Source organism: Manis pentadactyla, chromosome 7, assembly GCF_030020395.1.
Source record: "Manis pentadactyla isolate mManPen7 chromosome 7, mManPen7.hap1, whole genome shotgun sequence".
NCBI lineage: Eukaryota > Metazoa > Chordata > Mammalia > Pholidota > Manidae > Manis > Manis pentadactyla.
In genome coordinates, this window is record NC_080025.1 from 146,690,662 (window position 1) to 146,715,574 (window position 24,913).

The 24,913-nt window shown below is 55.4% G+C and overlaps 2 protein-coding genes across 8 annotated transcripts in view; one reads left to right on the forward strand and one right to left on the reverse strand.

The window, feature by feature from the left end:
• Positions 1-8,101, forward strand: part of DPP6 (dipeptidyl peptidase like 6) — an 839,060-nt gene extending 830,959 nt beyond the window's left edge. For all 5 annotated transcript variants that reach the window (XM_036899605.2, XM_036899607.2, XM_036899604.2 and 2 more), the window contains exons 21-26: positions 449-503; positions 1,622-1,733; positions 3,465-3,523; positions 4,127-4,199; positions 4,296-4,369; positions 6,256-8,101. In XM_036899605.2, the coding sequence (XP_036755500.2) occupies positions 449-503; positions 1,622-1,733; positions 3,465-3,523; positions 4,127-4,199; positions 4,296-4,369; positions 6,256-6,402 (520 nt within the window). In that variant the 3' untranslated portion in view covers positions 6,403-8,101. The remainder of the gene's footprint in view (positions 1-448; positions 504-1,621; positions 1,734-3,464; positions 3,524-4,126; positions 4,200-4,295; positions 4,370-6,255) is intronic.
• An 11,468-nt stretch (positions 8,102-19,569) lies between these two features.
• The window catches only part of PAXIP1 (PAX interacting protein 1), a 53,390-nt gene continuing 48,046 nt past the window's right edge, over positions 19,570-24,913 (reverse strand). For 2 of the 3 annotated variants that reach the window (XM_057504934.1, XM_057504933.1), the window contains exons 17-21: positions 22,145-22,245; positions 21,006-21,140; positions 20,836-20,911; positions 20,678-20,742; positions 19,570-20,023 (exon numbers count right to left, since the gene is read on the reverse strand). In XM_057504934.1, coding sequence (XP_057360917.1) covers positions 20,012-20,023; positions 20,678-20,742; positions 20,836-20,911; positions 21,006-21,140; positions 22,145-22,245 — 389 coding nt within the window. In that variant the 3' untranslated portion in view covers positions 19,570-20,011. Of the gene's footprint in view, positions 20,024-20,677; positions 20,743-20,835; positions 20,912-21,005; positions 21,141-22,144; positions 22,246-24,913 lie in introns of those variants that run through there. The other variant, XR_008998586.1, reaches the window with a different exon arrangement.

The following is a 24,913-nucleotide window of genomic DNA, read 5'->3' on the forward strand; positions in this document are numbered from 1 at the left end:
CTGCAGGTGTGGGAGCCCAGCGCCCTGACTCCAAGCCTGTAGCACAGAACCAGAGCGCCATTGCCCTGGGCCGACCCTGCAGGGCCCTCCCAGGGTCCAGGGTGGTCAGCAGTCATGTGGTCCAAGGGAGGGGCGATTGCCACTGGGAGGCAGAGTCCCCAAACGGGCCTGCAAGCCTCCAGGATAGCCTCGGCATCTTTGCGTTCGTGGCTCTCATCTCAAGCTTACATACTGGACGTTCTGCAGGGTTGCTGCTGCAGCACTGTGAGTGTTTTCATGTGCATACTGCCCAGGAACTAAATAAGTAAAAGCAATAAACAATGATTTTAGAATTCCACTGTTTCTTTTTATTTAAATAGGGCTTTTCATGCTAGAAATGTGGCACTGGCCACAGGGATACAAACCGCAGTCATGATGTCACTCAGCCCTGTCCTCTTTGACCTTGCAGGACGATGCTGAAGGAACAGTACATCGATAAGACGCGAGTGGCCGTGTTCGGGAAGGTGAGCCCGCACTGCCCGTTGTCCAAACACCCCCTGCTCAGGAGCAGCGCGCAGCGCCCCCTCCCGGGCCACATCCTCACTTCCTCGGAATGTCTCTGGTCCGGTGGTGCGCAAGCAGCTGTTCTAAGACCCAGGGGCTCGATGCTTAGTGATTCAAGCAATGGAGCCCTGGCCCAACCAGCTCATCTATCCAAGCTCCGCTTTATGCTATCCGCAAGGAGACTAGACGCCAGGTCCTCGTGGGAATGCGCTGTTAGGTTCTTAATTAACTTGTTTACATAAGCCTGCCTTAGTTCATGTTGTTCCCCCAGGAAACCAGGGAGGCAGGAATCTCTATTCTGTGTGTCTTTCTGTGCAGCAGCCACATTAATTTACCTGGTTGTCCTGCATGGGAAGAGGGGAATGAGGAGGTCACATGCAGAGTGGCCCGACCACAGAAGCCTGCACAGGGTGGCCCATGTCTCCAGGCCATGGCCTGGTATGGTGGAGGCCCACAGCTGGGAGGCAGGTCCGTGGAGGGCCACCCTCTGGGGCGGCCTGGACCTACGGCCTCTTGACATCAGTGTGGAAGGCCACATTAAAGTAGAGGTCTTCTGCACCAAGCCCAAGGTAAGGGCAATATAGGACTTTAGGGAACTCCTCATATACAGGACAAGTGTGGATGGCTGTCCCATGGAGGCCCTGAGCTGAGCCATCAGCAGACCAGCTCCAGAGCCCTTGGCACTAATGCATCTTGGCCCACCCTCAGAACCCACATAAAGTGCATTGGCTTTCCCTGGAACAGGAAGGCAACAGCGAACGCAGTCAGAAACGCTGTCCCAGAAGGGACTCGGGCCCCCGCGATGCTCCGAGTCTGCAGGCACCCCACATGTACCCCTCGGTCACCCCGTAGCCGTTGAAAGAGGGGCCCAAAGTAGGAGGTCTTACATCACATAGTATTTAGTTGGAAAGGCAGTTACTTTACATCTTTTTACTTCCCTTAAAAAATTTTAACTTAAAATTGTTTTTAAAAGAAGAAGCCACCTGACAATGGCTGCTTGAGCCGCTGACCCGTTGCGGGGCCGTTCTCCTGGCCCAGCGCTGACATCCTCCCCCCTCTGTCCCCTCCTCTCGCCCAGGATTATGGAGGGTACCTGAGCACTTACATCCTCCCGGCAAAGAGTGAAGACCGGGGCCAGGTGTTCAGCTGTGGCTCTGCTGTCTCCCCGATCACGGACTTCAAGCTCTACGGTAACGGTCCCCACCGACGAGGCGCCGGCCGGCCTGGCCCCCTCTGCCGTCCCCTTGAGCACAGCACTCCCACGCCTCCCTCCCCAAGGGCTGACAGGAAACCTCACAGAAAGAACTGAGGGGCTGGGGATGGGTGCTTCCAGTCACTTGCTCCAATAGAAGCATTCAACCCACACCCATGCCTGGAAATCACATTCCCAATGGGCAAGACCAGGAGCTAAAAACCCGCCTAGTGGTTCAGCCTACAGTAGTGGGGGCTGGAAAGCCCGGCAGGCACGCAAGAAGGGAAGGACGCTGCAGTCCCCTGGGGCTGCCTTTCCTCCTTGCTACTGGGCAGGGGCCCTGTGCTGGGTCAGTCCTGGGCGTGGGGACAGGGGAGTTGAGAAGAGACTGGGGTGGCTGAGAGCGGCTGGTGGTGGTGGTGGAGACCTGACACTCCTCTCCACTCCGGGCCACCTGCCTTCCTACCTGGGCGGGGGCAGCAGCCAGCCAGCACCTTTCCCAGAGAGAGTGGCTTCCACACGGGCAGGAGCCGGAGACGGGCTGGGCTGTCAGGATGACTTGTTATAGGGACAGAAGATGAGACCCCCCAGGTATGGGAACCAGGCCCCTGCCCCAGCACAGACCCTGTGGCTGCGGTCTCTGTTGAGGCCTGCAGTTCCCTACATTCTCCTCCCGCCGGTCAGCCAGCCCTTTTCTCTGAATGTGGACAGCTTTGTGACATCAGCTCTGTTCTTTAAATGTGTGGAGAGGTCCTTCTTCTGGGTGTTCAGAACTCTCACTCCGGGAGGCCAGGCTGTTAGCCCAGCTCTCTGCACCAGCCACACTACCCGCTGAAGTGGGGGGTCCAGATGGCTTCTTGAACCCAGGAGCCAGCCCTCTGGGTCTGCCCCAGCCCTGCTGGGGGCCCGCGCTCCCTCCAGCTCGGAGAGTGGGTCCTGCTCCCATGGCTGCCCTCGGCCCGCTCCGTCCCACAGCCCTGGGCCCCACGGAGCCAGGAGCCATCCGGGGACCACTGTGGGGTCGCCCAGCCATCTGGCTCCTGCAGCCAAAAGGCTCAAAGCAGATGCACTGATCTTTACCAAATGTCTTAATGCAAATTCCAACTTAAAATCTTACAAGAACTCTCCTAATTCAAAAGGTTAATGATGTTTAATTAATTTTCCTTTGGGAAAGATGTGGCATATTTTATACTTTTCCAACGCAGTGAGACTTAACTTTTCTATCATGCTATTTCAATTTGCCTCATCTGAGTGTCCATAATGACCCTACCCTCCCTCTCACTGACCGATCACAGTGCCAAGGCTTTCCTGGCAGGGCAGCCCAGGTCCTCATCCAGAACCTGGACCCAGGCTCGGGGCTGGGATAGAAGAGGGACATGCCTAGACTTTACAAGATAGGTAAATCCTGATGAGATTCGCTCTCTTGGCATTTGTTCCCTTTCCTATATGTTGAAATGAAGTGGGGGGTTATCCTGTTTGTTTAGGATTCAGATTTATTAGGTTTTACCACACTGCTAACCCTCCTGCCAGCACCACATGCTTCAGTGTTACTGTGGTACCATCTGATTGCCCGTGCAAAGCCCCAAGAGGTTGAGATGGTTGTTTAAAAGCAAATGTTGGCTGTGTAAGTGGAAGTGAGTCCATGCCCACCCCCTGCTCTGTGCCAAAGGCGCCCCAGACTCGGGGGCTGGGCCCCGATGAAGCTGACCCTGCCTCCCTCTGTCTGCAGCGTCTGCCTTTTCCGAGAGATACCTGGGCCTCCATGGACTGGACAACAGAGCATATGAGGTATGTCTGGACACAGTGGCCACCTGGCAGGACGGGGCACTTGGGGAAACTGGTCACTCCTCCGAATTCCTCTCTCCCACATGCGTTCCCAGCCCACGGCCCCTGTCCACCCTCGGAGCCCACGCTCAGAGAACTGGGGGTCCGTCCTCCCGCCATACAGTGTGCTGAAGGGGCCACGACCTCTTGGTCAGTCTCATTTCCAGTTCTGGGACTTGAGGGGCGAGGAAGAGAGTGGGGAAAATCTTTGAAGGAGGAGGCTGTCCCAGGGCCCACAGGCATTGGGTATTGATGACTGCTGGCACCCCTGTCCCCAAGGCTGGTTCTGCTTTGGAGAACAAGCTATTGATAGGGGACAGAAAACACCTCTGATGGCATCTACCCAGTCATAGCCATTGGGTGGCCCGGGCGGACACCACACACTGTATTTCTTCAGCTGGGAGAGCTGAGGTTTGCTGTGCAGCTCACTGCGGATAGAAAGCGTCCCAACCCTCCTGGAACTTTACTTCCAGGACCTGCACTGACCTTCTCCATCTGTCAGGTTTCCAGCACACACCCCTGCTCCCTGCCTGGCCCCTGACTCTCCCCCTTGCTCTGCATGCGCAGGTGACCAGGGTGGCGCACCGCGTGTCAGCGCTGGAGGAGCAGCGGTTTCTGATCATCCACGCCACTGCCGACGGTAAGGGCCCAGACCTCATTCCCCTCGGGTCTGCAGAAAGCCTCACCCTCTGGTCTTGTGGATTTTGAAAGACACTTTCCTCTTTTCTTTTAACAGAAAAAATCCACTTCCAGCACACAGCAGAGCTCATTACACAACTAATTAAAGGAAAGGCTAATTACAGCTTGCAGGTATGGTATGTGTGCGTCCCTGTTTCTCACCGGGAGAGGAGCATTTCTCTCCAAGGAGAAAGTTGATTGGTACTCAGGGCATCCCATTTCCCGGGCACGTTTCCTGCGTTACGGTTGCCAGAGATGGACGGGGCAGTCAGAGCAGACAGATAAGCACATGCTGGCTTTTTGTGCTGATGACTGATGGCCGGTTCTGTGCTCGGGCTATTTAAACCCCTTTGGCCCAACACCGCCACCCCCACTCACGGCAGTGAGCATGGCCAAGCCAGCCAGCACCCACCCAACAAGAGGCAGCCTGCGGGGCTGGGGCTGCTGCCCCCTGTTGGCATGTCCTGCACCTTATCTCACTGACCTCCCTCTGGACAACACCACGCGTTGATTCAACACTGGCAGAGGGTTCCAGAATCATCTGGGGCTGAACTTAGATAAGGGGGCTACCCTTCCCAAGAACCAGACTCACAGCCTTGTCCTCACTGGCATCAAACACTAACCCATTAGCTCAAATCTGGGCCCTTTCCATCAGGGCATTGCTGATGCTTCTGGAAGCTTCTTCCATTTCCCTCTTGACCACCGGTTCCTTTGGTAGTAACACAGGTATGACCCCAGTGGTCTTTTCAGGCCCTCACAAATGGGGATTCCTCAGCCAAGCACTCCGTCCCCCAGAGCACCAGCCTTGGTCCCGACGGCTGCCTGCCCTCTGCCCCCCGCCCCTGGCCTTCCTGCGTCACTGTCTTGGGGAGGGTCACATGTGGGCTGGGCAGTCAGGAAGAGCTTCCTGCAAGAAGGAAGTGGGGCTCGAGTCTGATGAATGGGAAGGAAGGACTTAGTTAAGGTTGTATCTGAGCTTCCCTCTGAAAACGTGCGGATCACAGTAAACTTAGCTGCTGTGGCATGGACGAGCCCGTTTTACGCACACACTGTAGATTAAAAGGTAGAGCCTCATGTGCTGATGTGGACCCCTCCCCGAGATACAGGCTAACTTAAATCTGTAAGGCTTGGGGCAGAAACATTGCAGGCCTGCCTCACACTTGAGCCAGTGCAAGGGACACAGGCGCAGCGAACGCCTTAGCAGACACTCCGTGACCAGCTCCAGTGTGGAAGGAGCAAACTCCCTGCTCTGTATCCCTCTGTACACTGGACACTTCAGTGCACATAGAGTAGCTCAATTACATCATTAATAGAGCCTGTAAAATAATGGTGAATGCCAGCCTCCAGAGACAGAGGAAGACAGCTGCAGGTGCCGGAGGCAGTCTGGTATCATGGACAGAACTGGGCTTCCGGCTCCGTTAGACTTGGCTTTCAGTCCCTGCTAGAAAGCTGCCTTTGTGTGGGAGCGGCATGGCTCCTCTGGGGTGCAGAGTAAGTAGCTGCCATGTTCTTGGTGCCCCCTGTGCTCCGGGCCATATTCTCAGTGCTTCACAGATACTCTAGTGTTTCAGTGCCACAAACTCCATGAGCTCAAGTCTGTGATGATCGTCAGCTCCACCTGACACAACTGGAAACTGAGGCGCAGGGAAGCCTCCAGTCTAGGTCACACGGTGAGCCCAGCAGGTGGCCAGGCCCACAGAAACACAACCGTGGACACAACCTATCACAGGGCTCTTCCTTCTCTTTGGGGAATCCTGGTTCCTGGAGAGTTGGGCTCCGAACAAGTAAACATGGTCCAAGTTTGAGCAGACAGACAGAGGCTGTCCGGAGCACGTCGGACACGCTTCCTAAACCCATCGCTGGTTCACCGGCTGCCCGCTGCACCCAGCAGAGCCCTGGGCAGAGGGGCACCGGCGCTAGCCTGAAATGACGGCGAATCCCTCATGCAGGCTGCCCGGAGCCCTGCGTGGGCACCTGCTGGGGCAGCGGGCAGTGACTTCCCCCTGCCTTCCCTGCAGATATACCCAGACGAAAGCCATTACTTCAGTAGCCCCTCGCTCAGACAGCACCTCTACCGGTCCGTCATCGACTTCTTCGTGGAATGCTTCAGGATTCAGGACAGAGGCCCGGCCGCCACGGGGAAAGAGGAGGAGGAGGAGGACTGATGGGAGGCCCCGCGGCCCCGCGGCTCTTCCAGGAGCAGTGTGACGGGACCGTCCCTCCCCCGTGGAGGCTGGGGGGCGGGCAGCGCCACCTTCCACAGCATGCGTGTCTCGGCCCAAAGGCGTTTCTGCTTCCCCGGCGGAGGTGCGTCATGGCTCCCGAGGGCTGCCACGAGCCTGGGGCCCGCACAGCCTCGCCTCCTCCTGGCCCCAGATTGGATGGCACCGCCCCGGCCCTTCCCCGGGGAACAGCGCACAGGACGGACCGTGTGAAGGGACTGCCCCCGATCCCAGCTCCCAGCAGTAGCATTAGACCTCCCCTCTGCTGGAGTGTGCGCCCACGTCAGCAGCCTTGCCCCCTGTCCGATGCAGCCGCGCCGTGGAGCAGCTACAGCACAGCTCCTATCAGGACTTCTCATGGACGGGCTTGCTCCTCTCAGTAGCGACACTCAGCACTCGAGGGGCTGTGCAGAGAATTTCTGTAGCTATGCTAATGGTTAACCTTAAAGAATTAATTCGTATTTTTCTATGGTTTTTACCCGGCACTGTCTCGGTCGTGGGCTTGTTTTGCTCTTTTGTCATTGTAGTCGGCTTTGTTTTCCTTTGTTTTCTTTGGTCAATGTGCAGCTTTGCCTTGTTGGGATAAAGAAACCGATCAGAAGTAACTAACCCCTCTTTCCTCAAGGTGATCTTTAGACTTTGTGGAGACAATTCAAAAGCTGAGATGAAAAAATATCCAATGCTATTCACTAAAAAAAAAAAAAAAACCATCAATAAAACTTCTCTCCCACCAAGCTGCATTAGGATTTGGCATAGAGTCATATTATGCATTTACATATGTCCTCAAGCCCACCCTTTTCCTCCTTGATAAGGGGTCAAGTCTTCTCAGATGACATTTGGTTAAAAAGCATGAACAAAGTGTTGACCCCACCCCCAGGTCTGCCCCATGTGCTCAGTGGCAGGCAACCTCGAGGAAAGTGAGTGCGTGCCAGGGTTGCCCATGCCCTTGGGATGGCCCAGTGCCCTCCCTGCCACGCGCGAGCAGCCACGCCGATGCTCGACGCTAGCCATGTAAGATATCCTCTGACCAGATGTGCCACTGACGTTCCTAGTGTGCATTTCATTTTGTTGTATATAAGGACAGGAATGTGCATCAGGCATTGTGCCGTGGTACCTGCCCACCTGCCGCCAGCTCTCACCCTGTGTGTCTCTTGCATGCCGCCCTCTGTGGCTGATCTGCACTCTTCTAGAAGTGCTGGTTTGAAATATATCAATTCCCCTCATTTCCTTTCAAGCTGTTGACAACCTGCGTGTCGGTCTGATTTCTCCAGCTTCTGGTCCGGCTGGGGACCCGTGGCACCTTGTCAGCAGGGAAGCTGTGTCCGTGTCGCTTTTTGGTGTTTTGGGGTTTTGGTTTCATCTACACGAGCTCTGAATGTCGGCTGTAATCAGCTTAATTGGAAGGTCTCCTTCACAAGGCTTTTTTAACGTGACACTGTCTGTGAGGAGGATCAGTGTGCTGACCGACAGGACCGCTCTGAATGCCCCGCCATCACGCTTTTGCAGTCTCAGGGGGCTCCTCCGACTGCAAGCCAGCGAGGTCGGATGGGGAGGCCAGCCTGGCCACGAGGCAGGAGGCAAGTGCGGAGGTGGCGTGGTGACGGGTGCTCACCCATGGAATAAAACATTATTTTACCACTCAGACAGCTCTTTTCTTGATTGTCCTGCACCATGTCACTGGGGGAGCGTGTAAAGCTTCAAGCAGCATTCAAGGTACTCACTGGGCCCCAGCCGACACGGGCGCGCGTCCTCAGCCTGGTGTGCAGTGGATGAAGGGCGCACCTGAGCCGCAGCCTTGTTCATAGTGACAAGGTCGGGCTAGTCAAACAGAGCAAAGCCCCAGCACAGTCCGAGCAAACGAATTTGAGTTGCCCCTGAAAAGTTTTAGGGTGAAGACGTGAGAGGCCCCTGACCCTAAAAGTAACACTGGCTCTCAGCTGAGGCCTTGGCATCTCCCGCTAGAAAACTCCAGAGAAACCTCCATCTGTGGAGGCATTCCTCTGGGGCTTCTCACAGGACACACGTGCACATTCACAGAGGGGTGCGCAGGGGAGCTGTGCCCCTCTGGCCTGAAGTCCTGTCGCTCCCTCTGCTGCTTAGCCCAGCAGTCCCAGAGCAGATTGCACGAAGCATCGACTGACTGTGTTCCAGAAGCCCCTGTGAACCCCAGTGTCGTAGAAGAGGCTGGAAGGACCTCCCTATCAGCACGTGGGTGGAGGAAGGGCCCAGAAGCCCGGTGAGTGAGGGAGGGTGCACGTGGAGAATGCCCAAACCATGCAACAAACGATTCTGCCCCACCCCCCGCCCCACCGCAGCCGCAGTCAGCGCAATGGCCGGGACTCGGTCAATAACTGCCACCCTCCCTAATTTGTCCCTACTCCCAATGTAGGGCCAGCTGGGGAGAGCCAAGCCTCTCCTAGCCAGTCACACAGGCGCCTCCCTCCTAGTTAGCCACTCGGCTTCCCCAGGGCACCCCAGGCCCCGTTCCCCAGCACAAGGCTGTCCCGCCCCTCTGCCTGCCCCGCACGTGATGTGGCCGCTCCCCCGCTGGAGCGAGCCCCCGGCCAGCCGCCCCTGCTGGCTCCCATCGGCTGCTTGCGTCAGGCAGCTCAGGCTGTGTGACAAAGTGCCACCGACGGCAGCTCAAGCAGCAGCTCCATTTGTTTCTCACGGTTCTGGAGGCTGGACTTCCGAGATGAAGGTGCTGGCCGGGTGGCCTCATGGGGAGGGCTCTCCTCCTGGGTCACAGCCTCCCTCAGAGAGAAAGGGGGGAGCACTGGGGTCTCTTCTTATAAAGACACTAATCCCGTCACGGGGGCCCCACCCTGGGCACCTGCTCGGAAGCCGTGCGCCTCCCAAAGGCCCCCTCCTGGGGCCGCCACACTGGGGGTGGGCCTTCAGCATTGGAATCGGGGACACACTCGGTCCCTCACAGGGGGTCTCTGTCTCCTTTCATGCTGGCATTCCAGGGGGAAGCAGGTGTTGGACAGGAGCTGCTGAGGGGCAGGTGGAGACTTGGGGCGCAGGGAGGCGTGCGGAGAGGTCCCACCTCCGGGAGACTGCCTCACGGGCGGCGCTTCCCGGAGGGCCCGAGGGGCAGTCCTCTGGGTGCTGCTCCTGAGAGGCCTGGGTTCCCTTCTGCAAAACAGCTGAGAAACTGCCACTCATGCCCGCATCCCGTCACTCAGGGTGCAGATGGGGGAGCTAAGGCCCAGAGAGGGCAAGGGGGCCGCCCGAGACCACACAGGAGGGCAGCCACAGCCCCACGTGCCCCACCCCTGCCATGTCCCTCACGATAAGCTCGAAGCCCAGGCCTCTGGGCCCCCAGGTCCAGCGTGTTCCTCTGGGACCACCAGCACCGGGCCTCAAGCACAGCTTCAGTGGACGTGGGTGGCCAGGTCAAGGTTCCAAGCCAACGGCAGAGGCTCCCGTTCAGCCCAGGCCTCTGTAGGAAGCCCTCCACTGACTTGACCTGCGGGCGCCATGTGGGGAAGTGCATCCTCTGTTCCCAGACAGTCTGAAGTGACTACAGGCACCCAGAGGGACATGCGGGGACGGAGTGGCCCTCGAGCTCTGTGCACGGCAGAACTCCCCATGACACACTGAGCCAGACCGAGCCCCAGGTGCCTCTGCTGGCGCGCCTCCGAGGCGCTCCCTCTGGGCCCGTCCCCTTGTGCCCCACAAACCTGAGCAGATGTCCCTAAGGCACAGCTTTGCCCCAAGTACTCATGACCCTGGGTGATGATTTCCAAACACAGACCCAGCCACGTGGGGGCCAGCGTTCAGGACAGGGGCCGCCCACAGTCCCCGTGCCCGCCCGGGACCTGCTGAGGGGACCACCGGACTCTGCACCCCAACCCCTCCCTCCCTCAGCTCCCTTTACGTCTACACGCCTGGTTCCCTCTAACCAGGACGGAAAGCTGCCAGAGCCTGCTGTGTCTCTGAGGCTCCCGTGCCCGGGGGGCCAGTGCCCCCTGCTGCAGGCTTCTCCCGCTGCTGCCCCGACATGTGCCTGCCTGCCCCAGCATGCCTCACGGCTGCTGTCCCCTGCCACAGCTGTCCTTGACCTCCCTGGTGATTTGGGCTGGATGCCCCCTTTGTGGGGGCTGTCGTGTACAGGTAGGGTGTCCACACCCCTCCAGTCACCAGATGCCGGTGGCACCTCCCCCAGTCATGCATGGCAACATGTCTCTGGATGTTGTCCCCTGTCCCTTCGGGAACAGAATTGCCCCAGTCGAGGATGGGATCTGCCTGAAGGAAGGAGGGAGCGCCAGCGCTCTCTGAATCTGCTGCGGCCCCATTTCTCACGTCCTGAGATGGAACAATGAACACTAGGAGGTCCTGCGCTCAGGGGCCAGCAGCCGGCTGGGAGCCAGTGGGAGTCCCAGCAGGGGCCATGGCCGCCTCGCATCCGGGTGCGGAGAGCCACGGGTACACGGGCTCGTGCGTAATGCATCGGGCTGCGTGACATCACAACGCACCACAGCGGCCGGCACTTCCGACAGACCACAGACATTTCTTCAGTTGTTCAGTCACCCTGCCCAGGAAACTAGCCAACTGTTTCCGACTTAGGTTGGACACACCGTCAGTCACCGCAGAGGCTCAGGGCTGAGCTCCTCTGCCTGGAAGGCGAAATTCTCTGCCTCTGCTTCCCTCTAGCGCCCTCCTCTCTCTCTCTCTCTCTCTCTCTCTCTCTCTCTCTCTCTCTCTCTCTTTCCCCCACCCTTTCTCCTCCCCCCACCAGCAGGGGCCACTGGGCAGGCCGGTCATGGAGCCCGAGAGCAGGGGCAGCACGCTGAGCCCTCGGTCCGGCTGGAATGCGGAGCAGGTGGGCAGTGGAGGGGGCTGCTGGGTCAGGAGGGGTGTGGGGTGGAGGAGGGCACTGTGCGGCTCCTGCCCTGGGGCAGGCCTGGCTCCGCCGGGCACGGTGGTACGGCCTGTGCCCTGCTGTCTTCTGAGCTCCGTGGCATGGTTTGTAAAGATGAGTCTGGCAGGTGTTCCAGTTTCCGGGGCCGCCAAAGGGCCACAGACAGGGCTGCTCAAACCACTGCGGTTCAGGGCCTCGCAGTCCCGGGGCACAAGGCTGCAGGAAGGTGCGGGCGGGGCGGGGCGGGCTGCCCAAGCTCGGAGAGGACTCCGCCCCCACCCCCCTCCCCATCCGGCTCCGGGGCTCAGGGCAGCAGAGGGCCAGTCATTGCCTGGTGCCATCACTTATTGGCATCCAGACTTCCCCTCTGAATGGGGACCGCAGCCCCGCTAGGCTAGGGCCACCCCGACGACCTCATCTTAACTTGATCATCCATAGTGACAGAAAAGATCTGCAAATGAGGTGACACTCGAAGGCACTGGGGGGAGTCAGGACTTCAACATACTTTGGTGGAGACACAATTGACCATGTAAGGGCAGTTTCCTACCAGGATTGATTTGGGTGTGTGGGAGGAGGAGGAGGCCAGCAGGGCTGCCAGGGACGGTCCTGACAAGAGGAGCCCGCCGGGGCCTGAGGGGCCTGTGCCCTGTGAGCCAGCTCTGCCCCCTGCCCTGCCCGGGCTGCAGGGAGAGGAAGGTCCAGCGGCCGAGGTCAGCAGCCTTGAGCGTCCACGAGCAGCCAAGGCGGGCAGCTGTGAGCAGCCGTGAGCGTGGCCTCGGCATGTCCCCTGTGCCCCCAGAGAGGGGGGCTCTCCATGAGGCTCGGCCCCATCTGTGCATGTCTGCACCCACCTGCTGGCTGCATCCGTCCCCCCTGCACGGCCTCGTCTCCCTCCTGTCTGCCTCTCATCTTGGACTCAACCCCAAGTGTCTGCAGCACCAGGACTCGGGAGAGGGCCTGGGCTCATTATCTGCACCTCAAGTGAGCACCTGGTTACCGAGGGGACACAGGACCATCATTAGGTTTATGACACGGTGTTTGTCGTTCCATCTCAGGACATGAGAGACGGAGCCACGGCAGATTCAGAGAGGGGACGCTTCTGTGGGAGTGGGGTGGGGGTTCCTGGAGCTGGGGCCAGGGGTGCAATGCCTGGGAACATCTGGGTCGGAAGCTCGCTGTGAGGCTGCTGGAGAAGGGCCAGCGAGGCCCGGAGGGCTGGGGGCAGTGGGACTGGGGGCGGGGCTGCTCACCTGAGACCCGGCGGGGGAGGTAACTCCCGTCTGACGCCGCAGGACAGCCCAGACACTGCGACCCCAGCTGCACCAGGCTCCCCCTCTGGGGGTCTCCGTCCCATGCACTATGTGGCTCCGTGGGGCCACCGTGACCCCCGTTCTGGAACTTCCCAGCTGCCCCCTGTTGAAATCACCCCCCGCCCCCGGCCTTCTCTGGGCTCTTGGGCCACGACCACCGCTCTCCAGAGCGGCCGTCAGCTAATCTGATTCACCCCTGAGCACAGTCAGGAGCTGAGAGCGTCTATGAGCACTGCGTGCATGGTGTTCCTGCCACAGAAGGAAGGACAGTTGGAAAGAAATGAACAGGACTGTGAAGGCTCATTTGACGTGCCAACTGTGTGGGCCACAGTCCCCAGATACGGGGTCAATCACGGGTCTAGATGTTTCTCTGAAGATACTGTTTAGATGGAATTCATTTTTCAGCCAATAGCCTGGAATGCAGGAGGTGGCCGTCCAGAAGGTGGGTGGGCCTCACCCAGTCTGTTGACAGCCTTCAGGGAAAAAGACCGAGGCCCCCTGAGTGGGGGGGGGGGGTCCATCAGGCACCAGCCGCACCACTGGCTCGTCCTGGGTCTCCAGCCCAGCCCCCTGCGGTTCGCGCACTCACCAGCACCCACACCCACACCCAGGGGGGCCAGGTCCTTCCCCCTCCCTCCCTCTGGGGCGGGCACCCCAGCCTGGGCACCGCGGATGCTCCAGGCAGGGAGTGCTTTGCCGGGGGGACTGGCCTGGACCTCGTAGAGCTGCCAGGACACACGCACACGCCAGCCCTGTAATCCTCACAGCACGTCCGGAAGCAGAGTTTATTTTTATTACCATTTTGTGGGAGAGAATCCTAGTTCAGAGAGGCCAGAATGGTGCCGGGAATGTCTCTGAGCTCATGGGATCCCCCGACGCCCCTCAGGCCGCATAAGCTCCATCACCAAGCCAGGGTCAGACCGACCGTCCAGGGGGAGCCCTGCGGTTCCGGAAGTCACGGCAGGTCCACGGGCGGCAAGCGGGTGCGGCGCGGAAGGCCGCCCTTCCCCCTCCTCTTCCTCAGCTTTTACAGACTGAGACCAGCGGTGGGAACGCAGCGGGAAGGATGCAGGCGCCGTCGGGAGAGCCCGTCCCGCCCCCCGGGGGCGTCCGTGCGCTCGGCCACCGCGTGAAACAGACAGTAACTGGGATGTGAGCCACGGGTGCAAATGCCTGAAGAGGCACCGGGCCGCCGCGGTAGCCAGCACACAGCAGCGCGTTGTTCAGACGCCTAGAATCCTTTTTTCCCCTTAACCAAAAGAGCTGGAAGAATGCCTGGCAATTTGCATTCTAACAGTTTCTTAAACTACAACCTGAAAAATCTTTGGGAAACAGGTTTCCAGGTGCTGGGAGCGGTAAGTTCAGGAAACTGGCTCTGTGACTGGAGTTCATTCCGTGGGCAGTGTGAGGGCCAGGGGGCCTCTGGGGCGCCCTGCTCCGGTGCATCCGGCCCCCCCCCCCCGGCGGGCGCCAGGCCACCAGCTGGGGTGGGGGCATCAGCCGGTGCATGAGGAGGAGGGAGTCTGGAAGCCTGTCAGGGTGGCTGAGGGGCAGGCCTCTTGCACCAGCAGCCTCAGGCCCCTCGCCACCAGCCCAAGCCCAGGGGGAGCCTCGCCGCCGGAAGCCAGTCCCTCCTGCCCTTTCAGGCCATGGCCGGGAAGCTGCCAGCAGAGGGCGGCAGAGGAGCAGCTCTGGGCGAGCGGCCGGACACTCCAAGGGCCTGTGCAGGGCCGCAGGGCCGGCAGGCCGGCAGGAGCAGGTGGAGCGGGTGGCCAAGGGGGACAGAGCTGTCACGAGGAGGGCCAGGGAGCTGCATGAATCGGACACAAGGTCCGGGGTGCTAAGGGCTGAGCCCAGGGCAGCCAGCACCAGGGCCAGGGCCCAGGGCCTGAATGTGGTGCTGGAAACAGGTGCCCTCCTGAAGGCTGCCCGCCTGGCTGCCCGCCCCGTTGCAACTCCTTCCACCAACCCCTCCTCGTGTGTGAGGGCTGAAGCCAACCGGAGATGGCGAGCCCCCACCAGGCAAGGGGGCCCAGGAAACGTGGGACGCAAACTGGCCGGCAGGTGGCAGCAGGTGCGCCGGGAGATGCTTCGCTCACGGGGGACTTGCTCAGGGACCCTGTTGGGGGACCCCTAGCACAGGGATCACGGCACCCAGAGCTCTCCACAGGCGTGTGCGGAGCGAGGGGCCAGGGCTAGAGACAATCAGGGAAGCGCTCGCGTCACGCCGGAGCGACTTCTAACCCTGGCTTTGCCCCCTGTTCCATCATGTACCCAGACTCGTTTCCAGGCCTGCCTGGTGAGTGCCCACATCCCAGAGGCAGGTCCTGGCTTTGTGTGGCAAGGGGATTCCCTGGGCTTCTTGTGACCACAATACTTCCACTGGGACACCTGCAGCCCTGACACCTGGTGACCTCACAAACTCCACCAATTTGCCATTTTGGAAACACATCAGGTAATGTCAGCTTCAGGCAAACTTTCCTCATTTGAGGGCTTCCCTGTGAATGAAATAGGCACCCCCCGAACCTTGGAGTGCTCAGAAGGACTCCCGGAGCCCTTCCCAGGGCAGGGCCGTCCGGCCAGGTCTCGCTGGGCCAGCCCTTCACCGACACTTGAATCTATCCCCCTTACAGTGGGTTCGCTGTTTCTTTCCAGGACAAGCAGTTTCTTACAGGTGCTTCTCTTCAGTGATTCTAGCGAGGGCTGTTAGCTGAGCAGTTAACTAGCATCTGTAAATCGGTTAGTCTGTGCTGAAGTGTGATGTAGTTCTCTTTGGGATTGGCGTTTATTCCATCTACCATCTCTTCCATGCATCATCTTAAAGTTCCAAAGAGCCTGCTTTTTTGTTTGAAGCCCATGCTTCACGGATCCCAAAAGCCACAGTATTGCTAGTTTTCATGAGCTGTTTAAATGAGTAATTTTGCAAGTGTATGAGGGGCATTTGCAATCTAATTTTGAATTGTGCAATCTCATAACCAGTTCTTAGCTCTGATACCATTGTATCACAATACTACAGCTATTTTTAAACCCAGAAAATAACTTTGTTTCTGATTATATACAGTCAGACACTTTCAAAAGTTCAAAGTTTTCCTGGGGAAAATAGTTGTGAGTGTGCATGTGTGCGTGTAAAGATGCCAGATGCTTCCTTCCTTCTCCAGATGATTTGCCATACAGAAAGACACTGTTCTAAGGAAGAGAAGTACCCGATGCAAGGCTGTGCACAATGCAAACTGGGGGTCATCGTTCTGTTACCTGATGATGTCAGATGATTATGATGATGAAATGATACACAATTTCTGTATCAGGAAACATCTGAAAACAGAAGGAGTAAATTGAAACAAAAACCAAATATTGTACATGCACATACAAAACAAAGTTCTAGAGAGGTGCTACATGCCCCATTCATGATTTCATCCCTCAGGTGTCAGGTACTGCAATAAAATCTTATCTGAAAAAATATACATATTGCATGGTAGAGAGAAAATGAAGGTTCCTATGGCCGGGATTCTCACCCGGTCCTGGTCAGCCGGCTCACTACACAGGTGTGGGCAATGCATTGTTATTGACTCTATATTAAAGAGCTCCACCCAGGGCGCTAGGCTGCACAGCTGCAGGAGAGCAGAGGCTGGAGTGGTGGCAGCGCCCAGGACAGAGACTGAGAGGCTGCAGGGGCGGAGGGGCCCAGAGGCAGAGACCGGCTTGCTGCCTGCAGACTTGACCTGCGGCACACAGGATTCTAGTGCTTGACCTGCCGCTGTAGAACAGAGTTGAGTATAAACACTTTCACCCCCAAGAGTGTCCCACTGTCATGTTTTTAGTCTCACCAAATCAAAAGTGAACTTGGCCGGGGCTGAAACCCACTGGTAAGATGACTGGCGTAGCTGCACGCCAACCAGGGGCTCTGTAGACTGAAGAACGGAACAGGCGCCCTCACGGGAGGAGGGCTTCAGCGGCTGCCCCTATGGACAGGGAGACACTCGAGCGTCCCCCAGTGGGCATGTGGTCCGAGGTGACTTGCCTCCTAGAGGACTGGGCCCCTCCCCAAGACTGGGGACAAGCGGAGGTGATGCTTGAGGCAGCCGAGTTGGCCCTCACCAAAATAGAGAATTCCTTAAGGAAACAGAGTGCCCGTGAGGTGGAGGGAATCGTGGGCTGGCTTCATCTCGCGGTGGTAAGAAAGGCTGTAAGGGAGAAAGAATGCCTCCTGCAAGAAGCGCGAGAAGAGGCAGCCGAGAACATGAGCTGTGAGGTGCCAAAGAGGAGGTAAAAAATTCGTTGATGACTGAACTGGCATCACTACGAGGTGCTGTGGAAGCGGTGAAGATGGCAACGGGAGCAACAGTTTCGGCAGGCAGCTAAAGCGAGGGCCAAGCAATAGAAGCCAGAGGCGGAGCCCCAGGACTGGCCTGCGTGTCTGCAAGGCTTCCTGCTGGAGGGGCTGCGCAAGCCCTCCGGGGGCCAGAGAAGTGGGCATGTGCCCTATCACCCCGAAGGTCCATCCCCACTAGCGTCTGTGTGGGCTGGGCACCCACCCTAGCAAAACCTGCTGCTTGCTGGGGGTGCAGGGAAAGCACGAGCCATTGGCTCACCCGAGTAGAACTGGTTTGAATACCGCCTGGATGACCACTGGGTGGCAGTGGATCTCCTCAGGCTTAGGGTTATTATTATTTCTTAATTTCTGTTATCCGTATGGTAATTTTTGTTATTTGTATATTATTGTAGCCTCTGCTGTTATTGTGGAATTTGGATACTATGTTCCAGCTTCTCACACTGGGACCATCACGGAAGATTGAGGGTGCATAGATTGTGAGGTGAGACTTCTGGAAGGGTGGAGTGTAGAGAAAATGAAAGTTCCTGTGGCCGGGATTCTCACCACCCCCGCTCGGCTCACTGCACGTGTGTGTGGGCAGTACGCTGTCACCGACTCTATGTGAACAGCTCCGCCGGGTGCCCAGGGCTGCGTGGCTGCAGGGGAGCAGGATTTGGTCTCACTGAATCAACACTGACCGTGCCCAGGGTTGAAACCCACTGGTAAGACACACAGGCAAGTTTGTAGAAGGAAGTGTAACAGATAGTTCTCAAATAAAGTGTTAGCATTTGGGACTCTGTGTCAGTATAAATTGCGCCAATATTCCTGACACCCCCTCTCTCTGCGTACACCCGTTGGGAACTGGCTGCTCAGAACTGTGCCGTCACCTCAGGGGGGCCGAGGCCCAGTGGATGGCCCTGCATCACGCGGCTGTGCTCACCATGAGTTAGTATGGGGTGCAGATGGATTGGAGCCTAGGTCTGAAATTCTGAAGGTCATGCTTGAGATCAACCCAGCGGGTTCCCAGGCTCTCTCCCAGGGGCCCTGAGTGACCCAAGGACAAGGGCGCTCTGCTTGCTTGTTCTGCAGATGGACCTGGGAGTCTACATCATAAAATACCCAAGGGGAACCTACGTTTGGAACCTCTTTTCCCAGGTCTCACCCAGCAAGGCAGCTGCCCATCCTCTCAGAATCCTCCACATCTTGCCCTCCATGGCTGCTGGCTCTCCTCTCAGCTCTGCCACCCGTGTGCCCATCTTGGGTGCCACTGAGCCTGATGCCAAGCCAGCTGCCCGGCTCGGACCCAGTGCTGAGGGTGACAGGCCATGGCAGCAAGTCCACCAGGCAGGAATGGAATGGGGGCTGCATCATGCCTATCTGCGTCCCCTCCTTCTGCTGGCCTCCAGGGCAGGGAGCCCTCCGGCCTTCTTAGGGAACCGAGTCCCCGCTCACATGTCCATGCCGGACGGGCAGTCTGTCATCACCCTGGCTCAGGGTCACGGAGCAGGGACAGCAGAGCTGTGCCAGCAGGACGCCAGATGGAACATGTGACATCTTAGGCCATGGCTGTTGTGCCACAAGCGCCTGCTTCCTGTGGGACCACTGTCCTCGGGAGGAACACGACCTTCTCGCTGTCCAGTCGGCAGGTGGAATGGCGTTTTCCTACGTGGCGCTGGCAGGCAGTCCCAGGACTGCGGGCAGGCTGAGGTGGGAGGCCAGCCGGGGACTATCCACACCACATCTTTACAAAATTGCTATGAGAGTGTATTTTAAAGAGCTCAACAGGTAACTATTTCTAGTCGATAGTAGGAAGGAAGATGTGCCCACAGGGATCTGACACATCCTGGTGACATCGCCACAGAAGGCCGAGGGGCAGACAGGGATGCGTAATCTGGAGACACCGATCTCACCTAAAATCGCGCAATTGTGGGGTGACCTCCTCTCCACCGGTGGGACCCACGCAGTCCTACCACAGCAGCACTGGGAGAAAATAGCTGAACTACTGATGCCTCCAGTGGGTTCCCACACCAAAACCTTACGTGAACACCAGCAATTCCCCAACATGCACTCAACTGTGTTAACACTGTAATACACGTGCTCTGCCCGGACTGGGTTCGAGTCACAGAGGTGGCTCAGTTAAATAAACTGTCGAGTAGATCACAGATATTTCCAGGACATGTCAGAAATTGACATGGAAGCAAATTCAGCATTTCAGGACGCAGCTGATGAGCACAGGAAGGGGCTCAGGGCCCCTGCATTAGTATTTCACATCAGCACACTGAGTATAGCAGGTGCCCTGATGTCCTTGACATGAGTGACAAGACAGTGGGCTCCAATTATCCTACGGTACCTACGGCTGGAGGAAGTGAATCAGAGCCAGGCACAAGAGCAGCAGGTGGACGTGGGTTTTGTGTTTAATGGCTCCGGCCGGCCACTGCCTGCTGTAGTGAACACACCCCTGCCCAGGAGTTTGTCACACTGACAGGGATCGGCTGCCTTCCAGAAGTTTAGGAGAAAATGTACTAGAAAAATTTGGCCTTGAGACTACTTGAAATGTGATCCAGTTTGATGCAGATCATGTAAATTATGCAAAAATATGGAATAACAAACAAAGGATCACTCAATTCTAAGTTCAAAAGTACATTTATTTAAAATGTGGGCAAGATACCAATATAAAAGAAAAGAGTATAAGAAATAAAAATAAAGTACAAAACATTTCAAATCTTTTTAACATCCATAGTTTAGAGATAGAAGGTCTTTATTTACACCATTTTATTTGTAGCTGAAATTCTAAAACAGTGCTTTGAAAACATTTAAAAACCTGGTAAATGAATCATAAAACCTAATGTGGGCTCTTAAATTTGTATAATACAAAATATAATTTAAGTTTCCTCAGAATAAAATTACACATCTTAATAAGATGCAGCATACTTATTATATTTATCTTCCTGCTTTAAAATGCTGTCACCAAAGAAAGCAGCTGGAAAATGGGCATCTGGTGGAAACGCTGGCTGCCATGCAGCCAGACCTGAGCTCTGGGGCTCCGGGCACATGCAGCCGATGCCATCAGGTAAATTTATATGTAGGCTTGTTGAGGAAAACAACTTTCACACACATCACAGAACAGCATCCAATACAGGGCCTTAAATGTAGTTAATTGGCTTCAGGTGCTCTACAGTAAGACCACAACAGCATCATTCTCGTCTGCCTGAGCCAGTCTGGCTGTATATCCAAGGCCACAGGGAACCCAAGAGGGCCCCAACCCTGAGGCAGCCGTGGGCAGGGGCGCCTGCTGACGCTACTCAAGCAGAGACCCAGGCCCGGCCACGTCCTCTCAAGTTGGTGCAGAGCACACCCAACAGGCACCCCCCCCAGGACGCTGACCCCCACCTGCACCTTCCAGAGCACCTGCAGCCCTGGCGGCTCCAAACTGTCCACCTGGGGCAAAATTAATCAGGTTGCTGCAGCTGCAGGTGTGACAAGGCCCCACAGCCACCCAATGGCTAAAAGCACTCTTCTAAGCACAGGCAGCACACGGCAGGTGTTCCTGGACGTCAGGACCAAGGGCAGAGGCAAATCTGGGAAAGATGTTTGAACCCACAGTGTACAAATGCTCACAAAACTTCATCCTTTGTATCGCTAATAGCAATGATCTCCTAATGTGTGGAGATAGGGAATACAGCTCTGATCTAATTAGGAGCGGGTTTCTGCACCAAGCATCTTTCAAAAAGGATATGATTCGTAGTCCAGTGTTTGTGTAAGCACTCCAGTTAAAACAAACTCTGCATTATGAACATCTGTTAAGAAATGAAAACAAAAACCGTCAAACCAGATAAACACACTGTTGTATGTACATCACATGTTTATACACCAGGAGCAGTAAGCCATACCTATTCCTCGGGCAAAATACTCTCGACATAAGTGAAGGTCATTTTCACAGGATATTAAAATTATTTCTGACAAGCTCTGAGGGAAAGAAAATGAGTGTGTATCAGCCACCAAACAGTGGATCTGAGGAACGACAATGACAAATTCAATGGCTGGTTTTCCCTGCGTCTACCTTATTCTGCTTATGTTCCATGAGCTTCCGGAAAGATGGCTGTTTAGATAATACTTTCCCTCCGGCACATTCCACAATCGCTTTCATTGTTGAAAGACTTGGGCAGATTCCAGGTGTGATGTAAAAATATTTTGCCTAAAAAAAAAAAAAAATGAAAACACATTACTGTTTTTAAAATGCTTTGAATTTCTGGAGAACATCATCTTTCACAAATTCTATCCTGAGGTTTAGAACAAACTAATTTTATGAAGTTACAAACACACAGGTCCCTGCTATTTCCCCAGCCTAGGTGGGCCTTCAAAAATCCTGGATAAATTGGGCACAGCTTAAGCATTTGCATACTTATTAGTAAGTCACAATTAGTAAAGTAACCAGAACTGACATTCTACTAGACATGAAGTACTGTGTGACAGAAGGAAGAGTAACATAAGTGTTTCCCACCATTTCCATAAAACTCTTCTAAGCCAGCGTGTTTGTTTGCCGGCCCTCCCCCTTCGTTACCCATAAGCTCTTTGGGCTCGGCAGGAAGTGACTCTGATGGCTGAAATTTAATTTTCTAACACCCCTACCCCTAAGTATACCATAAAACACTATTTTGCTTTAATATGCTCACAGAAAAAAATCACTCAGAAAAATCAGGCTATTTTAAGTAAGGTATATCTTCACTCAGCAGTGCAAATAATGTGATTCCTCAGTTGATTCTTTAAGTAAGTATAAGAAACAGACTATTAATTTACTTAGCCATTCTTGGATACAAAAAGTATTTCAAACTGTTCAAAGTATATCTAACAAATATTTTAAAATCTTCAGTCCTGAATTATTTAAGCACACATTCAAATAATTTTGAATGTTCTCCATTCTCTAGCCAGCTACACATTTAATGAGAGCAGTCATTAAGTAATGGAAGGTTGGTTAAAAGCAGAAAAACCAGCTTACAAGGTCTCTTCCCCGTGAAGTTGCTCATTCACACGCGCCCTACAGACCCCCTTCTGTAACTGGGCCGTGGGCTCCTCGGCACGGCCCGCAGGGCTGACTCCCGGAGGGAGGCCTCGGGTAGGGCCTCCCCGAGGGGCCCGGCCACGGAACCACTGTCCGCCACCTGAGGCCCGCCGACTTGGAGGCCACTCCCTCCCACCTACCTTAAAGAGCGGAGAAACACGCGCCCTTTTCAAGGACTCCTCCAGGCTAAAGGAGAAGAGCACCTCTGCCTCGGCATCTCGGAGAAGGTAGCTCTGCTCGTCTGGAAAACAGAAGACACACCTGCAGAGTGCAGGCCAGGGGTGCCACGGGCACCAGGTGCAGCCCCGCCAGAACGTCCGTGCCAGCTGTGGCGCTCGCCTGTCTGCAAACCTCTGTCACTCCCATTCCAGTACTTTCTCCTCAAAACAGCCAAAGGAGGGCAGGCAGGCATCCCTCCTAGGGCAGCATTTCTTAGCCCTCTGAGGTCATGACTCCTCTGCAAGAGACATGCTGGGGGCTGGGGACCCCCTTCCGTCCTGGCACCCACCCAGAGCCCGCCTGCACGCCACACGCTATTTCCCGGGAGCTCACAGACCCCCTGAGCCATTCCTCCTGGTGGGAACACCAGGCCTTGAGCGACCACATGCCCCGAGGTCACACCTACACGCAAGCAGACTGGCCACAGGACTACAGTCGCTGATAATCCACTGGGTCAATTTCATGGGCTTACCAAGAACGTATTCCTTGTTTGTAAAGTGTGTAATACATTATAAAGGATAGTTTACCAAATTTTGAATACTCCTGAAAATTTTTAATTGACCATGTTCAGTGTTTTTATAAAAGTAACATTTTAAGAAATGTCCAATTTGTCAAAAGGTAAAGATCACAGAATGTTTTAAGCTTATGAATAATGTCTCACACTCAGAAAAGCATTTCTTCTTTGCTTTATAATAACTACGTAGCTTCATAATAACCAGAGAGCTCAAACCTGACAATTCAGTCATCAAAAGCAGGGAGCAGGAATGGGACTATAGGAAGGTTGGCAAATTGGGATCAGTCAGATGACACATACTTTAGAATTTGTGGGCCACATATTTTTTTCTGTTAAAAATCTTTTTAAAACAATGCTTTCAAAATGTAAAAACCATTCTCAGCTCACAGGGCTGTAGTTTGCTGATCCCTGAGCAAGAGCAATCGTATCACTAAAGAAATACTCAAATTTGTTTAACAATTTGCTAGAAACACAAAACCAGCAAATAAATAAGCCTGCAATACTGCTTTAGGTGAAAGAAGACAAGAAGGTAAAAAAATTGGAGAAATAAAAGACAATGAATTAAAAATGAACAAAAAGCAGTGTCACATATGAAATATCTGAAACGTAAGTTTCTACGGCAGAAATGAAGGCTGAAGTGCCTCCTGAAACCTGGTGCAAGATCACCAAGACTGGGTAATGTTTTTGATAGAGAACATGACACTGAAAAATGGTAGAAAGTAGCTGAAACTCCCCATCACAGACGGGACACTGACACTTTGGTTTCCTGAAAGGAGTGACAGGGCCACGTTACCTCGGCAGGCATCCACGGGAAGAGCCAATCTGAAAATTGAAGTTTTCACAGCAGCACACAGGAAATGAGTGTTCTAAAACATGATTTCCTATAAAATTGGGGTCTCAGGTATGTAAATTAAATATAAACACAAAATTCCAAAAAGATGCCCCTACCACATGCTGATCAATTCAGTTCTAAGGTGATCAGGCCACCTTGCCAGAACCCAGGAGGGTGGGGAGGGCAGTCCTCTGGGGTGGCCCAGGACGGAGGGCCGGACCTGGGCAGAGGGCAGTGTGCAGCACAGCAGGATGGGCAGGGCGGCTTGGGCGGGACACCGGAGGCAGACAGGCCAGCGATTCAGGGAAGTATTCTAGGAAGCCGGAAGCCAGGTTTCTCCTTGTTCGGAAGGGATTCACAGACACAGGGCAGGAACGCACGAGATAAGCCCAGAACATTCTTGTGCCGAAAGCTGAGCAACTGCTCCCAGACTGACGGGCCACATCGGAGGGAACCACAAACCAGCTTCAACAGCTCCCACTCATCCCTGGGGCGCAACTGAGCATCAGCGACAGTGACGGTAACAGCCCAGTGAGGAAGATTCAAACGGGGTCCACACACGGCGACAGTGAGTGGTTCAACTGGCAAGGGAGAGCGATGTCTGCGTAGTTTCAAAGTACTGCCCCACGGTTCCTAAGAGCAAGAGGAAGGAGAGAGCACAGCAGAGGTGCCTGGCAGCCATGTCGATAGCAGGACCGATCGGTCAGACCGAGCAGCAGCTGCAGGGCTTGCAGAGCACCGGCTGCAGCAGCCCCTCCCAGACGCCACCCGCGTCCAGTGGGGTCCGGGGGTGGTGGTGGCTCTGAAACCCGGGCTGAGGGGCATCCCATCGAATGACAAGGAGCCTGAGGGAGACTCGAGAGGGATGATGATTCAGTGCGCTGCAGGGATCCAGACCAGGCCCTTCTGCTGTGAAGGACAACATGGGACGGGTGGCAAACCTGAGTGAGGTCTGAGGCCAAGACAGAGACAGTGGCGCTCACACCCCGCTGACTGGTGGCTGGGCTGAGGCCGCCACGCACAGCGCCCATTTGCAGGAAGGCCACACAGACATGTTCCAGGACAGCAGAGCACTGTTTTGGCAATGTACTGATGTTTCAGGGAAAGAAACAATTGCACTAATACTTGCAACTATTTGGTAATCTGGTGACTGCCAAAAAAAGAATGAAAAAGGATTAAAGATGGCAGCATGAGAGGACAGACAGAGGCTTCCTCCTAAAAATGGATACAATTAGAAAATACAGTTGGCGTAACTAATCCTGAGAGAGCAACATGAAAGAGGACTGCGCCAGGCTGCACACACCTGGAGAAAAGAGCAGACCTCACGGAACAGGGTAACGCACC